This window comes from Misgurnus anguillicaudatus, chromosome 3, assembly GCF_027580225.2.
Source record: "Misgurnus anguillicaudatus chromosome 3, ASM2758022v2, whole genome shotgun sequence".
NCBI classification, from domain to species: domain Eukaryota; kingdom Metazoa; phylum Chordata; class Actinopteri; order Cypriniformes; family Cobitidae; genus Misgurnus; species Misgurnus anguillicaudatus.
This window is the reverse complement of record NC_073339.2, coordinates 42,449,454-42,467,670: the sequence shown is the minus strand read 5'-3', so window position 1 is coordinate 42,467,670 and position 18,217 is coordinate 42,449,454. Positions and strand designations below refer to the sequence as shown.

The following is an 18,217-nucleotide window of genomic DNA, read 5'->3' as shown; positions in this document are numbered from 1 at the left end:
TTTGTGAATAAGGCACAAAATGGAAAGCATGAGATATTAAAAATTAACATAACTACAATTATGGACCTGATCAGAACATGACACATAGAAGAAGGAACCAGTTAGGTAGGTGCTTTTCAATACTTAAAGTGGTCATAGCATGGCAGACTTTTTCCATTTTTCCATGTTTAAGTGCTATAATTGGGTCCCCAAGTGCTTCTATCAACCTAGAAAATGTGATAAAGATCAACCCAGTAACTTAATTTGGGTAAGCCATTTTCAGCAAGCATGTGAAAAATTATGTTGTTCATATTTTGCCTGTTTTGTGAGGTAGGTAGCAAGGCGAATTACAATAATACCGCCCCCTTTATCTGCACTATCCAACCAGAACTGCCATTTAGTGCAGAGAGAGCGAGAGAAAAGAAGGATTTGACAGCACAATTGAGTTTCAATTACAACAAACTGCCATCATTGTGATCAGTGTTTGCATTTCATCCGCTCGTTTGCATTTTAAATGACACGCCCAAAAACGGCAAATTTTTTCTCAGGCCTACAAATTTGCGATTTTAACATGCTTTAATAAATAATCTATATGGTATTTTGAGCTAAAACTTCCCATACACATTCTGGGGACAGCAAAGATTTATTTTACATTTTAAAAATATTTCATAACTAATTAAGTTCAGCCATCTTGTTGGACATCTCAATTCTTTAAAGGGGTCATAGCGTGAAAATCAGACTTTTTCTATGTTTAAGTGCTATAATTGGGTCCCCAGTACTTCTATAACCCTAGAACAGTGTTTTTTTCAGCGTGCAGCCCCCCTTGTGTACAGTGCATTTCTTTGTGGCCCCCCAAAGAAAATTTATGACAAATTTGTTCTAAAATGTAACATTTTAATTAAACAAAACATATACAATTATTCAAAGTAGTGCTGTTGGTTAGTAGCCTTATATTTTTTGGTTTAATTACACAGAATTCATGATAAATTTATGTATTTTAATGTATTAATTGCCCCTCTGGCACCATCTCGCGGTCCCCAGTTTGAGAACCACTGCCCTAGAAAATGTGAAAATGATCAACCCAGTAACTTTGTTTGGGTAAGACATTTTCTGAAAGCATGTAAAAAATTAGGTCGTTCAGATTTTGCCTGTTTTGTGAGATAGGTAGCAAGGCGAATTACAATAATACCGCCCAGCACTATCCAACCACAGCACGCCATTTAGTGCTGAGAGAAAGAGAGAAAGAAAAAATACTTAACAGCACAATTGAGTTTCAATTACAACAAACCATCATCATTGTGATCAGTGTTTGCACTTCATCCGCTCATTTGCATTTTAAAGGACACACCCAAAAACAGCACACTTTTGCTCAGGCCTACAAAATGGCAATTTAAACATGCTATTAGCAATTGTCTGTGGGGTATTTTGAGCTAAAACTTCACTTACGCACTCTGGGGAGACCAAATATTTATCTTACACCTTAAAAAAATCTCCGAGAAGCAACTAGGGCTCACTGCAACCTAAGCTGGACGCTTGATTTTTTTTCCCAAACCAGTTCAGATAGGAGTTTTACTTAAACATGATCTCAGGGGCAGAAAGAAATTTGATTGGTTCACAAAAATGACCAATGAAAGTCCAAAACCGGAGCCTTCAAGGCAGCTTCTGCAGTGAAGCAGTTCGAGCTCACCGTTGGTCAGGTGAGTAGCGCAGATGGTTAGATAGGAATGTGACTGGTTTTGAATTCAGCTCGAAACGTTTTAAGCTTGCAAATACATGTTTCCACCTTTTCACGTGTCCGTGGTATGACTTTCTTTTTCGTGCCAGTTTCACGTATTGGTTACTCAATTTTTATCCTTTTTCAAACCATTGTCACTTGGGATTGGTGTTAGATTTGTGTTTTTTGTCTGATCTTTAAACTGTTTTCGCGCGAGGATAATGTTGGGTTTGGCATAAATGTGGATGTCATTTTAAGCATTGGTTTATATGTTTATTTGTCAGGATTTTAAACTGTTGTCGCTTGGGGTTAGAGTTGGGTTTGGGTTAGGATGTCATTTTATGTAACAGAAAGTTGTTCTAACCCCAATCCCAAGCGACAATGGTAAGAAAATAGGAAAAAAATTCAGTAACCAATACGTGAAATGAAGTTTATTTAACTAAGTTCGGGAGAAGCATGGTCATGTGATCCAACCAATCAGTGCAAAGAGGTGCCTATAAATGGCAGTCCCTCACCTCTGTCCCGTGACAGATTTTTTGCAGCATCCCTCCTCCTCCCCATCACCTCACTCTCATCTAGATTCATTTATCACAGTTAAAGAGAGGGGAGTACTCTGGGTTCGGGCTAAAATTCAGAGCTCGGAGCCCTCTCCTCGGACAGCACACCAAATATACTTTATCTCATTCCCTTTCGATTACATGTTAATGCGAACTCGTGAAACAGGCACGAAAAAGAGTCATGCCACAGACACCTGAAAACCTGGACACACGTAACTTAAAGGGGACATATTATGAAAATCAGACTTTTTCCATGTTTAAGTGCTATAATTGTGTCCCCAGTGCTTCTATCAACCTAGAAAATGTTAAAAAGATCAACCCAATAACTTAGTTTTGGTAAATCATTTTCTGCAAGCATGTGAAAAATAGGTCATTGTAATTTGGCCCTTATTGTGATGTCAGAATAAGGTAATCCCGCCCCCTTTATCTGCACTATCCAACCACAGCACAACCATTTAGTATGGAGAGGAAGAGAGAGAGAAAATAATTCACAGCACAATTGAGTTTCAATTGCAACAAACCACCATCATTGTGATCAGTGGTTGCACTTCATCCGCTCATTTGCATTTTAAATGACACACCCAAAACAGAACACTTTTGCTCAGACCTATTTTAGACTTAGTTTTCATCTTCAAAAAAATCTCATAATATGTCCCCTTTAAACATAACTTAAAAAATTTTGAGCTGAATTCAAAACCAGTCACATTCCTATCTAACCATCTGCGCTACTCACCTGACCAACGGTGAGCTCGAACTGCTTCACTGCAGAAGCTGCCTTGAAGGCTCCGGTTGAGGACTTTCATTGGTCATTTTTGTGAACCAATCAAATTTCTTTCTGCCCCTGAGATCATGTTTAAGTAAAACTCCTATCTAAACTGGTTTGGGGAAAAAATCACGCAAGGTGGACATCTAACCCGGCCCACATCCAAGTGTGACGTCAGAAGCCACAGCCAGGTGCAATACATCACTCTGTGACTCCCCATTCTTGGAAACCATCAATTTACAGCAGTTACAGGGATCTAAATAAAATAATGTTGTTTGATTTTATATATGTGTTCATCATGCATATATACTATGGCTGCGTCCGAAAGCTTTAAAGTCCTGCCTTCGTAGGATATTTGATAATAGAGAATGTGTTACTCAAAAGTATTGTGGGGGTGAAACAATTTGTACGACTCATTTTCATTATATGCAACATTTTTTTCACGTTTTCTATTCCTTGCTAAAGGAATGATATTCCAAACTCTGTCTGGCTGATCCCATCATTCACACTTTAAAAAAAAACAGTGGATCTTTTCTGTGAATACTTATAGGATTAGGAACATAATGCCAAAAAAAACCTTGTGCGTAAAACATGTTTTTGTCTTACATTTCAAACTGAAACTGGATGAGCTCTGTGCCCACTCGTTTCCTACCAATGGTTTATATTTGAGAAAGGAATTGGGTAACAAAAGTGCCAATTTGATTCTCGGTATGTTTTTGAATGTGTGTGGGTGATTTGAGGGCACGAAGGATAGCCTGCACTTCATGCATCCTTTAAAGGGGTCATATTATGATATATTTTTAAGATGTAAAGTAAATCGTTGATGTCCCCAGAGTGTGTATGGGAAGTTTTAGCTCACAGATACTCCACATATAATTTATTATAGCATGTTAAAATCGCAAATTTGTAGGCCTGAGCAAAAGTGTGCCATTTTTGGGTGTGTCCTGTAAAATGTAAATGAGCTGATAAAATGCAAACACTGATCACAATGATGGCGGTTTGTTGTAATTGAAACTCAATTGTGCTGTCAAGTCCTTCTTTTCTCTCTCTTTCTCTCTGCACTATGGCAGTGCTGTGGTTGGATAGTGCAGATAAAGGGGGCGGTTTTATTGTAATTCGCCTTGCTACCCACCTCACAAAACAGGCGAAATCTGAACGACCTAATTTTTCACACGCTTGCAGAAAATGGCTTACTCAAATTAAGTTTCTGGGTTGATCTTCATCACATTTTCTAGGTTGATAGAAGCACTGGGGACCCAATTATAGCACTTAAACATAGCACACACTATGACCCCTTGAAAAGTGGTCACATACACATTACATAATACAAATACAAAAGTTTTACCCTTTTCACTGATTCTCTCACGCACAATCTTCAACTTCTCAAAAAGTGGTCGTTGTATTAAATTGACTGATTCTGCAGCTATGATGTAAACCAGGCAGAAAGTCTGGTCAGAGACGGAAGGGTTTTTGTTGTAATATTCATCTTCAGAAGTGATTGCTCTGCCTTCTTTAAACTAGATTTGTGAATAAGGCACAAAATAGAAAGCATGAGATATTGCACCCATACAAATCTTCTTGTAAAGTGTTTTAATGTGAAGTAAATGAAGTAGTTTAGTACTTTATAGTTCTCCATTACATGGCCGAGGATGGTGCTGATTATATCATCTACTTGTAACCCAGAAAACGTTTCAGATTCTAAGCCCATTGTGTCACCGATGACAAACGGCAACACATCTCCACGTTTATTTCTGATTTCATATGTGTTGAGCTACAAAACAAGATCAAAACAGCACAAATTTATCAGTTTTGAATACAATTTTTCCAAGTATTCCAATATTTCTTTAAAAAAAATAAAGTTTCAGCAATAAAACAATCCATACTTTTTTGGTGCAACAAACAGCAGTTGCACCAGCAGGGGCTTCATTAACAATTTCTTGTTGAAAGGCGCTCTTGACTGAGTTTATGAAGCTGGACTTTCCTGATCCAATTGGTCCAGCTAGCAGGATCCTGATGTTTCTCACATCTGAATTATTTACAGAGAAATTCTCTAGCTTTTCTTTCAGCGGTCTCTTTTGCCTGTGGAAAGACAAAAAGACAATTTCTTGTGTTGATGCTACAGTAACATGTTGAGACGCTGTTTAAACTCTGCTGTCTTTATGTCTAACTCATGGGTATGTTTACACAACCACAAAGTACTGACATTTTTTTCTTTTTCGTTTTTGCACAAAAACTATTACTATAAAACGCTGTATTGCACTCTAAAATGGCTGGGTTATTTTTAACCCATAATGGGTAAATATTGAACAGAACACTGTTAAAAATTGACCCAATGCTGGGCTATTTAAACCCAAGTGCTGGGTTATTATACCCCGTGGTTGCATAACAACAACTCAACATTGGGTCATTTTTGATTCAGCATGGGGTAATTTTTAACCCAGCATGTGCTCCGTCCAACACCCACCCATCACGGGTCAAAAACAACCCAGCCACTTCTAGAGTGTGTGCATGCCAGGCCAGTAGTTGGCGATGTCACACAATGTCTGAACATAGACATGAGCCTGATGTCATCTATTTTAGAGTAGTAGTTGAGTAAAGATGATAATGGCATTGTGTAAATAAGCAGCTTTTGCAGTGCGTGCATAATGTAGATAGGAGTTTTCCTTACACAAACATGTTCTCAGGGCAGAAAGAAATATGATTGGTTCACAAAAATGACCAATCAAAGTGCTCGTTACTGGATTAAGCCTTCAACAGAGCTAACCATTGGTCAGGTGAGTAGCGCAGATATCGTAAGATAGGAATGTGACTGTGTTTGAATTCTTGAAATGTTTCAAGTGTCTGAGGCCCTGTTTACATTAGAGCATTTGTGTTTTAAAACGGCATTTTAAAATGGAAACGATCCTCGTTTATACTGGCATTTTAAAAATAATCTTCCTCCACCAATCATGTAACTGGGCATGCGCGTAAAGGTGTAAAATAACTTATTACTCTAATAATAGCTTACCTTTGTGCATTTATGCAACCTAGGGGTGTGCGATATTGACAAAAATTCACACCTGGATCCTTTGCTGGCAACTACAACAGACACTATTTTTGAAGCTATAAAAATGTGTTTGGGAAAGTCTTATATTGTTCTAGCCCCCCTACAACATATTAATATGATGAATAGGTTAATGTTGATGTTATAAACCAAACAGAAAGGTCTTTATGATTTAAAAAGGAAGCATTCAAGTGAACAGTAGTAAACAGTAGCGAACTTGAAGCAAAAATAAATTTCAGCAAATGCAAACTTCAATCAAACATAATAAGAGGTAAAGTTAGCTTTAGCCTACAGAAAGGCTTACTGCATTGATTTTTAAAACTGTGCGAGGTCTGTGCACGTCCTCCGCTAGCAACACAGAAATAGCAAAAAGCTCAAGCGGCTAAACCAGCATTAAATATTAATGACGTTGATATTATTGTTTTTATTAATTTATATTCACAAAGCTTATCAACAAAACATCGATTAAAATTAAGAGACAAATTATATGAAATGAAATTCATTTTAAAGTAACAAACAAAACAAATTAAACTCGAAAATAATGTTTGAACCATTACAATTCTCCCTTCATATTGGCCTTTACAAGGCCCTATATGGAGTTTAAAATTACAGTTTATCTTTTTCGTAATAAGCTAACTAAATTAAAACAAAAACAACGTCTGAGTTCTCAAACTAAAACAGGATCTTCAGCGTTTACGAACGACTCCGTTTATGAGGGTCGAAAACGGTGGCGTAGTGTAAATGAAATCCGTAAACGTGGCAAAAGTAATGCGTTTTAAAAGGTTAACGCATTACTGTAAACATAGCCTAAGTGACGTGTTTTCGCGTTTTCATGTGTCTGCGGCACTACTTTCTTATTTGTGCCAATTTCACATATTGGTTGCTCAATTGTTTTTCCTATTTTCTTACCACTGTCATACTTGGAGACACTACTTGTTTAGGGAGAGAAAAAGATTAGGTTTTTATAGGCATTATGTTCCTATTAAGTATTCACAGAAAAGAACAGCTTTTATATGTTTTTTAAATGTTATGAATGATGGGATGCTGGACAGAGTTTGGAAGATCATTCCCTCAACAAGGAACGGAAAAGGTGGAGTAATGTTGCCTATAAGGAAAATTATTCGTACAATAGTTTCAGACCCACGATGCTTTTGAGTAACACATTCTCTATTATCAAATATTCTATTAAAGGCATTTTAGAGCTTTTGGATGCAGCCATAGTATATGCATAAATACATATATAAAATCAAACAACACTGTTTTATTTAGATCCCTGTAACTGCTGTAAATTGGTGGTTTCCAGGGGTGGGGAGTCACAGAAGGGCTTTTGACACTGCGCTTAACTCTGGGTTATCTTGGTTGTAAACCCTGCTTTTAACCCTGGGTTAAGGATCGTTTCACACTTGTCATTTAGAAGCGGATTATCCCTGAAATTAACCCAGGGTTATGAAACCCTGCTTGAAAGCAGGTTTAGCACCGCATTGTGGTGCCAAACGCATGCCGTGTGAAACAAAGCAGGGTTAGAATGTTATGACCTTAATTAAACACAGCTAAAGTAGCTAATCAAGGGTTCAAGGTTGCTTGATAATTACAGACAGGTGTGTTGGAGCTGGGTTGGACACTCCTGACCCGGGGTTAAGGAATGCACAGTGTGAAACGTCAAATTATGAATACCCAGGGTTATCTCTTAAACGGATCATATTATGAAATTTTTTTAAGATGTAAAATAAATCTTTGGTGTCCCCAGAGTGCGTAAGTGAGGTTTTAGCTCAACATTCCCAAGAGATAATTAAAGGGGCCATTGCATAAAAATGTTAGCATTGCCACTTTGTAGGTGTGAGCAAAAATAGGTCATTGAAATTTGGCTTTCATTATGATGTCATAAGGACATCTTATTAGAATAATACCGCCCCCTTAATCTGCACTATCCAACCACTGCACTGCCCTTTAGTGCAGCGAGAAAGAGAGAGAAAAGAAGGACTTGACAGCACAATTGAGTTTGAATTACAACAAACCACCATCATTGTGATCAGTGTTTGCACTTCATCCGCTCATTTGCATTTAAAAAAACACACCCAAAACAACACATTTTTGCTCAAACCTACAAAGTGGCAATGCTAACATTTTCATGCTATGACCCCTTTAAAGACTTTGGGCTTCACACCTGTGATTGGTGGTTTGGTTTGATGACACGCATCTTTTGTTGTAACACAGTCTCACCCCATGTCGTCAATATTTGACGACACTTGACCATTCGTCAATATGTGACGCGGAGGGTATACCTTTCGCGTCATTTTTTGACTAACTGGGGACTTCAATACTATTACGTCCGTTGCATTCTCTTTCCTATTTTCTTACCATTTTCGCGTTGGTTTAGGGTTAGATTACGCAAAATTAAACAGTGTACGCGAAATTAAACAGTTGTCACCTGGCGTTGGGGTTAGAAACAGTTGTCACCTGGCGTTGGGGTTAGAGTTAGGTTTGGGTAGGGATGTCATTATGTAAATCTAACCCTAAACCGACGCGAAAATGGTAAGAAAATAGGAGAAGAGAATGCAACGGACGTAATAGTATTGAAGTCCCCAGTTCGTCAAAAAATGACGCGAAAGGTATACCCTCCGCGTCACATATTGATGAATGGTCAAGTGTCGTCAAGTGTTGACGACATGGGGTGAGACTGGGTTGTTTGTTCCACACTTGTACAGGTATAAACATAATAAAGACACCACGCAGGGGTTTAAATCAAGTCGAAAATAGACAAATCATATTCTGTATCTCATCATTGTCATTAAACTATCATCTCTAGTGTATTTCTAGTCTATATGTTTGTTGTATCTCACAGTAAGTTTGTTTTTGCAATATGAACGAGTTTTATGTGATTCCCATCCATAAATTCAAGCAATAACCAACTTACAATGTTGTTTGCTGGTGTTTGTTAGTTCAGTTTGTTAGATCAGTATGAATCATAATCTAATGCTTCCTCTTTTTCCTCATTTAGTTTTTTTTAGTAAGATGTCAGACACTGAAGTTGCAGTTTAAATTACATTGTTTTAAATACATCTCATAATACATTTGCAAGCAAAATATATATCTGAGAGGGACGTGAAACATTTTTTAAACCAAGAATTTTTGTCATACCAAACTAACAATTTAGTGTTATTTTAAGCAGTGTAAAACAAAATAAACCAGGTTTATATGTATCTCACTTAAAGCAACACTAAAGAACTCTGGCTCTTTGCTCCCCCTACAGGTTAGAAGCGTAATTGTTCATTACCACTGTCGTAAATACTGCAGCATAGCTGGCTCTGATTGGATTGTAGGTCTGCCGTAAAGCAAGTTTTTGTAGTTTTCACTCGAACTACAGGACCGCGACCCGGCGGTTGGAAACTTCTTTAGTGCGGTTTTGGCCGATAGAGGGCTGCAAAGCGAATGTGAAAGTGCCATTCACCCTGTTTTGTGTGGATGAACCACTGAAACTTTTTTGGAAACGTTATTTTAAGGTAAAAAAACTCTTTGGTGTTGCTTTAATTACTGAATATTATTGTTGTGCAATTCAAATGAAAAACCTTGGGCAATGCTGGGGCATGGGGGGCCCCGGTTCTTGGACTTTGCTAAGGGCCACCAAAATGGTTAACACGCCACTGTCTGCACTAAATGGCAGTGCTGTGGTTGGATAGCACAGATAAAGGGGGGGGGGGGGTATTATTTGCCTTGCTACCTACCTCACAAAACATGCGAAATCTGAACAACCTAATTTTTTGCATGCTTGCAGTAAAGGCTTACCCAAACAAAGTTACTGGGTTGAGCCCAGTGGAGTCGCAGAAGCCCCTCCCATGACGCAAATTTCTGCGTGTTCAAGCGTCCAATTACATGCGAATAGTGCGTTTTTGCCGCCTCTACCGCGGCTGGTGTAAACGCATGGAAAACTCCTATCTACATTTTGATGGTAGATATAGGCTTTAGAAAAGCTTACTTTAATATATGCCTATTGCAAACTTACCTCCAATCAAATGTTCTCCATGGTTTTTCTAATTCTAGAGAAGAAATTACAGATGATTTAAACAGTTTTCAACAAGAAAAAGTGAGAATGGGTAACTAGAATGGTTAACTTGGTTAACTAACTAACTATTACCAAGGGTCGATTTGTGTTAAGCAATTGGGGTTGAAGTATTTAGTTGATAACACAATAACTGCAATTATTTAAAGTAAAAATGAACATAACTACAATTATGAACCTAATCAGACATAGAAGATAATCAGTGAGGTAGGTGCTTCTCAATACGTTAATTGTTGCTTCTATTTGCATGTTCAGCCATCTTGTTGGTCATCTGAGAGGCATCCAGCTGCAGCCCCGCAGACTCACTTCTTGCTAGACACCAGTGGCTGGACACCAGTGGATGGACAGCTGACGTCATTTCCGTATCGTCATTCACTTTTCAAATTTGACGCGCGCATGCAGATGTCAGCGGTAAGAAGAAATAATAAACTGACGATGATTTATCGGTCATGTCAGAATTCAAATGCACAAACTAGCTAGCCAGTTTTAGGGGGAAGGAAGGTGGTGTGCACAGTGTGCAATCGTTTATTTGGAACTGTTCATGTTTTATTTTCTCTTAAATCGGCACTTCCCCCACAGCCTTACGGGCCTGACTGTTGCATCTTCATTCTGATGGTTAGATTTGTCTAATTTTACTAAGATGTGTGTAATTTCCAATAAATATTGCAAAACCACGAAGTGTTCATTTGATCTGGATTGTTTGGTAAATTGTCTGATCGTGTGAATCTACGTATATTTTAAAAACAGAAGTAGTTACATTTACAAAAAAAACTGTGGTCAGTTAACATGTACAAGTCTGTTGTAATGACAAAACGTTATAGTCCATTGATCTAGGCTGAATTTAAGTCACAAAAAAATTGAAATGATCTGAACAATATATATTTTCAAGGTGGTTCTTGTGAATGCAGTTTGCATGAATTATTGATGTTATAATATTTATATTGAATATAATATATAGTGATGTGATCATATTTCAATTTGCACACAGATTTTATATTATATATTTGAAGTCATTAAAGTAAAATGACAATACGGAAAAGACGTGTGCAATTAAGCCTGCAAAGAATGTCTATCTGTGAAAATATAAAAAAAAATGCTGTCTATCAAGAGGTGAATATATGAAATAAAATTGCTGTTCATCCAGCAGTGAAAACGGAAATTAGCGGCGAAACGGAAATGACGTAGGCTGTCTATCCACTGGTGTCCAGCCACTGGTGTCTAGATGGAGGTGAGTCTGCGGAGCTGCAGCTGGATGCTATTGCAAATCTTTAAAGGTATAGCGGAAGATTTTCTTTTTTCGGGTGGATTATCAAGACTATTGGTCATCTTAGTTGTCAATCTAGGGTTGTAGTCGAGTCCAAGCCGAGACCGACTCAGACCGGGTCAATCACGCTGTTAATTGATTTAATTGATTTCACCTTTTGAAAAAACACAAGAACTACAACTGACTTCCAGCCACTGCCTTATATAAAAAAAAATTATTTGTAAAAACGCATCAATTGTTGCAAAAAAAGTTAAAAACAAAAGGCTATAATAGCTTATGTAAGCAAAACATCCTTTGTTAATTTTGTATTTTTTATTTGTTTTCAGTTTGTCTATTAGAACAAATAAAAATCATCAGAATGAAAAAAATCAGGTGTTTATAACTTTCATTTTTTTATATTGGGGAATTTGTCTTACAACACACAGCAAGATATCAAGAATCGGCAAATGAATCACAATCATGGTGACATTATCCATGTTGCAATGCATGATGGGAGTCATGAGTTTATATTAGGGCTGTCACATCCAAAATAAAAGTTTGTGTTTACATAACACATGTGTGTGTACTGTGTGTAAATATTATGTATATATAAATACACACACATTCATGTATTTATTTAATGAATATTTGCATTTATATACTGTATATACATTTAAATAATTTATATTATATAGAAATATAAATATTTTATATATAAGTATAACCATTTTTTCTTAAATATATACATGACTGTGTGTGTTTTTATATATAAATAATAATTATACACACTACACATACATATGTTATGTAAACACAAACTTTTATTTTGGATGCGATTAATCGCGATTAATCTTTTGACAGCCCTAGTTTATATTGGAGTGTGTCCCAGAATTCACTGCAACATGAATTATGTCACCATGATTGTCACCACGCGTTGAAAGAATTCCCCAATTTCTTAAAAAACTAGATTTATAAACACCTGACTCTTTTTCTTCATTTTGAGGATTTTTTGTTATTGTAACAACTATAACCCAATAAATCCTTTTAATATTAACAAGTTTTTCTTTTACATGCCACATCCAAGCTACAGTTTCAGCAATTCATTAAAGCGTGCCGTTCTCACCGTGTTTTTTTTTCAAAATGTCTGAGGGGCGCAAGAGAAAAAGTGCCTATGAATTGCATGACAAGAATAGAAAGGCCTCTGAAGAAAGAAACAAGACTAGAGTGCTTTCCCTTACGAAAAAGAAGTTTATTAAAGTGTGCTATAAGTATACTTTTTTTAAACTTAAAATAAGAAAGTATACTTTCAGTTGACTTTTTATGTACGTCTCTAAAATGTACTTTAGGTACTTCTTAGAAATATACTTAAATTGTACTAAAGTATACTTGACCTATACTGACCGAAATGTCTAAGTATATTTGGCCTATACTTGTTTACTGACATATACTTAAAAGTATTAAGTAAAAATGCAACAACAAAAGCTACATCAAGAAAGCTGCAAAAAGCCATATGAATAGCCCTGGTGAAAAATAAATATACTTTATTGTATTTCAAGTATATTTAACTTTGCAATAGTACATTACAAATATACTTAGAAAGAAACCATCTTTGAATATATCGAAAGTATTTGCTTACAATTAAACTTTTAATTTACTTCAAAATAATTATAATTTAGTATATTTTCTAAAAGTATACTTTAAAAAAATATATACTTGGAGTTAAAGTTCTGTGCAATTTTTAAAGTATACTAATTTGAACTTATTTTAAAGGGGACATATTATGAGATTTTTTTAAAGATGTAAACTAAGTCTAAAATAGGTCTGAGCAAAAGTGTGCCATTTTGGGTGTGCCATTCAAAATGCAAATGAGCGGATGAAGTGCAACCACTGACCACAACGATGGCGGCCCGCTGCAACCGAAACCCAACTGTGCTGTGAAATATTTTATCTCTCTCTTTCTCTCCACACCAAACGGCCGCGCTGCGGCCGGATAGCGCAGACAAAGGGGGCGGTACTACCTTATTCTGACATCACAATAAGGGCCAAATTACAACGACCCACTTTTTCACATGCCTGCAGAAAATGGTCCACCAAAACAAAGTTATTGGGTTGATCTTTTTAACATTTTCTAGGTTGATAGAAGCACTGGGGACACAATTATAGCACTTAAACATGGAAAAAGTCAGATTTTCATAATATGTCCCCTTTAAAGTTTATTTTAGGTATACTTTATCTGTTAAAGTTATCATTATAATGCACTGACAGCATATTTATAAAATACATTATTTAGCATCATTTAGAAACAGTATATTTGAAGTAAATTTTGAAAGTATATGTAGTGTACAAATGTATATTATCTTTATGGAGAATCTTTAGTGTTAGTAAACTAGTAGGTTATTAATTTTGTGCTGCAGGTATACTTGCAAGTATTCTTTTACTATACTTTTAGTTAACTAGTAGTTTACTACTCAACTTTACTTTAAGTGAACTTAACATCATACTATAAATATAAATATATTGCACTTAAAGTACAATACAATGTTCCTGTGTATTAATTTTTATACTTGACATATACCTTTTAATTGTACTTTCAATTTGAAGCTAAATCTTTCGTATGCTATCAGTGAGCTAATCAAACAAAAATAATAAATAAAAAAATTATAAATATATTATTTATATATTATATACTCACTTTCAACATTTGATATGTTATCTATATTCTATTGTGAATAAAATATAAGTTTATGAGATTTGTAAATTATTCCATTCCTTTTTTACTCACAATTTCTACAGTGTCCCAACTTTTTCTGATTTGAGGTTGTATATGTATCTATATATATGGCTGAATCCCCTGAATATTTACTTTCGTTCTGGACTCCATTTCCCATAATCCCGCATACCTGGACTGATTACTCTGCCACCTGAAGCTCATTGGACAGCCTATATAAACTCTCTGGAAACATTCAGTTAGCGCAAAGTCTTGATTTGTACTGGCTGTCATTGCTGAGCGGTTTGCCTGCCTGACATTGCTGTTGTTTGACCTTGCCTGTTGGAATATGAGTGTTTAATAAAAACCTGCAGATGGATCCTCAGTGTCAAAGTGCTTTGTTACACAAGCAGTATACAATAAGTAACCTACTAGTTTACTAAGAGTACACTAACAGAACACTTGCATGTACACTTTCAGTATATGACTAGTAAACTACTAGTTAATTAAAAGTATATTAAAAGAACATTTGGAAGTATACCTGCAGCACAAAATGAGTAACCTACTAGTTTACTAAGAGTAATCTAACAAACATTTGCATGTACACTTGAAGTATAAGTCTAGAAAACTACTAGTATACTCATGAGTTCACTTGCAGTACAAATGAAGAACTAATTGTGCACTAGTTGTACATTTAAAGTTGACTACTCTTACACTTATAGTACACTTAGAAGTATACTTTTATATACTAAAAGTGGGCCAATTTAGTCCCAAGCGGTATTCAAGCAGTACACTTACAAGTTTACTACTAGAACATAAATGTTAGTACACTTACTACATAAAGTATACTTAAAACTATACTCCAACATTACTTAAGTATACTTAATAAAATGAACTTGAAGTTTACTTCTTTTTCGTAAGGGTTTGGGAGAATTCTTTTTACATGCTGGCGTGTGCTAAAAGCACAAGTTGGGCTTCCCACTGATGCCTCAGTCATGAAGTTTCTACTCAACAGGTAAAGTTTTGCTTGTGTTTGGAGAAATCTATTTAAAATCACTGCTAGTAAAAGTTGATGTAAGCTATGATTAGTGATGCTAGCACTGACACAAGTCACGAACCGCGCAGACACGGTAAACATCTCAATGTATGAGCCATGCAGACCGCAACTAGTAAACAGAGCGTGCACACACTGTAAAAAGAAATCTGGCGTTTTTGCGGTGAGGGACTGGCGGCTGTGGTTGCCAGAACAATTCTGTGGAGGATGCAGCTTGGAACCGTGAAAATAGCACCACCACATTTGTGTGCATTGCAGCGAACTTTTGTGAATTTTGCAGATCTTACCTGTATACAGAATTGTTTTGATTTGTTGGCTGTTTGGAAACTCTTGTTTTTTGATAGTGGGGTGCGGATGTGATTTCCAGAAAACCGCCCCAAAAACACATGAACATGTAAACAACTTCCCGTACCCAACTAATTAAAATAATTTTATTCATATTTTAATATATGCAGAAAACCACTACAATCCAGGCGATGCAGACAGCTGCAAAAAGAAACAAAGTTGTTTTCTAATTGTTTGCAAACAACTTGGGGGGAGACAGCGGACATGCACGGGGATTGTATCGTGCAAACAAGTGCAGAACAACATCAGGGTGGGTTGTTGAATCGCTCAGTGTCTACAGGAGTAAATTTTGCAGAGTTAAGAAGTGACACTTAAATAATGACATGATGAATGAACATTGGTGATGAGGTGGAGAGCGGTCGAGGCGCGGGTGCAATTGAACTACTGACAAAATGAGACAAGATCTCACCATGGGAGAATTGAACACGGGCACCATTGGCATCTACACTTATTACAAACCAGTTTGACTTATTTCTGTCATACATTTACATAATCTCTTATTGAGAATTAACAGAGGGTTAGATGATGATTTATCAAAAATGTTGTGTTTGAAGTCACCATTATGGTGATCAGTGGTTGTTTTGGTTGGGGTCTTGAGCCTCAATGGTTACTTATTTCCCTTTCTTTTTGTCAATTGTGTCAGTGGGTTAAACAAAGCACTTATTGATGATGAAAGGGGTTGTAAAAACAAGTCTCCAACATTTCTTTGCTGTTTAATTTATCCACATGAAATTTGTGAGCAACTGGTAGTTATGGTAAGAGAGAAATTGGTTTAATGTCTGGTGTTTGTGGTCTTCTGCAAATATAGCTGTTGGGCTAGAAAGAGTTTTGTAAAGTAATGGTTTTGGGACACTTCATATTCATATCAAGATTCAACCTACAAATCTCAATAGTGGTGACCATCAAAAAACTAATTCAGATTAAGTGCAATGCATGCCAGATAAGTTTGTACTAAAATACCCAGAATGCATTGCGGCATGCAGCTTTCATGTTTTGGGTCACCGTTGTTGTGATTTGTATGCTGATTCATGATGTCTAGACTGATTTTGTTTGGTCACAGAATCGCCTGACAATATTTTTACTGTTTTTAAGTCTAATTGTCTAAATGTTATTGCCACTCTGTAACATCGTCCCACAAGAAAACATTTGTATGGGTGAGAGAAAAAACTTAATGTTCACATTTAGAGTTTTTTTTTTAGAACACTTGCTTGGTAAACTTTAAGATGACTAGACCATCATTAAAAATCTACCAACATCACTTGATTTTACTTATTTCAGCTTCTTAGACCATAGCTTATGTGTATTGACACATTACTCTAACAGTCAGAGAAAGCTTAACCCAAAGACCTACGAGCCAAGTGCCCCATTTAAGGAAACAATGATCACCATAATGGTGACTTCAAACAAACCAAATAAAGTCAAACTGGTTTGTAATAAGTATAGATGTTAATGATGTTTGTGTTTAATTCTCCTCTGGTCAGATCTTGAGCAATTGAATGTGTTTATATGTTATATTTATACAGTTAATGTTCATCTAAGATTTTGTCAGTAGTTCAGTTGTACTTGTGTTTTGACTGCTCTCTATCATTAAAGGGGACATATTATGAGATTTTTTTTAAGATGTAAACTAAGTCTAAAATAGGTCTGAGCAAAAGTGTGCCGTTTTGGGTGTGTCATTTAAAATGCAAATGAGCGGATGAAGTGCAACCACTGATCACAATGATGGTGGTTTGTTGCAATTGAAACTCAATTGTGCTGTGAAATATTTTCTCTCTCTCTTTCTCTCCCTACTAAATGGTTGTGCTGTGGTTGGATAGTGCAGATAAAGGGGGCGGAATTACCTTATTCTGACATCACAATAAGGGCCAAATTACAATGACCTATTTTTCACATGCTTGCAGAAAATGGTTTACCAAAACTAAGTTATTGGGTTGATCTTTTTAACATTTTCTAGGTTGATAGAAGCACTGGGGACACAATTATAGCACTTAAACATGGAAAAAGTCAGATTTTCATAATATGTCCCCTTTAATGTTCATTCATCATGTCATTAAAATGGACTCATGTAGACACTGAGCGATTTAAAAACTTACCCTGATGTTGTTTTGTATTTGTTTGTATGATACAATCTTTGGGTATGTCCACTGTCTCTTTATAAGTTATTGGCAAATAATTAGAAAACAATTTGTAATAATTTCACAACAAACTATGTTTTTTTGTGCAGCTGTCTATTCCATCACCTGGATTATAGTGGTTTTCTGCATACATTAAAATATGAATAAAATTATATTAATTAATGAAATACAAAAAGTTGTTTACATGTTTATGTATTTTTAAGGCGGTTTTCTGGCAATCACATCTGCATTTTACCATTAAAAAATAAGAGTTTCTAAACAGTTAATAAATCAAAGAAATTCTGTATACAGGCAAGACCTGCAAAATCCACAAAAGTTCGCTGCAATGCACACAACTGTGGTGTTGTTGTTTTTACGGTTTTAAGTTGTAATTTTTACAGAATTGTTCTGGCAACCACAGCTGCCAGTATTTCACCGTAAAAACGACAGATTTTTTTTACAGTGCATGCATGCTCTGTTATGCACACGTTTAATAGGCGTCTGTTATGTCCTGTGTTAATGTTAATATACTGCAATACTGAACCAGGCCGCTAGAGGCTGCAGGAGTAAAATGTTCTGTAAAAGAATACTGAAGAAGAAGAATAAAGTAAGAGTTATGTTGGAACCGTGTGATGTTTTCT

The 18,217-nt window shown here is 36.1% G+C and overlaps 2 protein-coding genes across 2 annotated transcripts in view; both read right to left on the bottom strand.

The window, feature by feature from the left end:
- The window catches only part of LOC129445459 (interferon-induced protein 44-like), a 55,364-nt gene that overhangs the window by 2,776 nt on the left and 34,371 nt on the right, over window positions 1-18,217 (bottom strand). Inside the window, exons 2-3 of the mRNA XM_073866231.1 lie at window positions 4,635-4,784; window positions 4,359-4,530 (exon numbers count right to left, since the gene is read on the bottom strand). Of these exons, the coding sequence (XP_073722332.1) occupies window positions 4,359-4,530; window positions 4,635-4,721 (259 nt within the window). The 5' untranslated portion in view covers window positions 4,722-4,784. The remainder of the gene's footprint in view (window positions 1-4,358; window positions 4,531-4,634; window positions 4,785-18,217) is intronic.
- LOC129445461 (interferon-induced protein 44-like) overlaps window positions 1-18,217 on the bottom strand; it is an 85,604-nt gene that overhangs the window by 63,342 nt on the left and 4,045 nt on the right. The window contains exon 2 of the mRNA XM_073866230.1: window positions 10,057-10,090. Coding sequence (XP_073722331.1) covers window positions 10,057-10,090 — 34 coding nt within the window. The remainder of the gene's footprint in view (window positions 1-10,056; window positions 10,091-18,217) is intronic.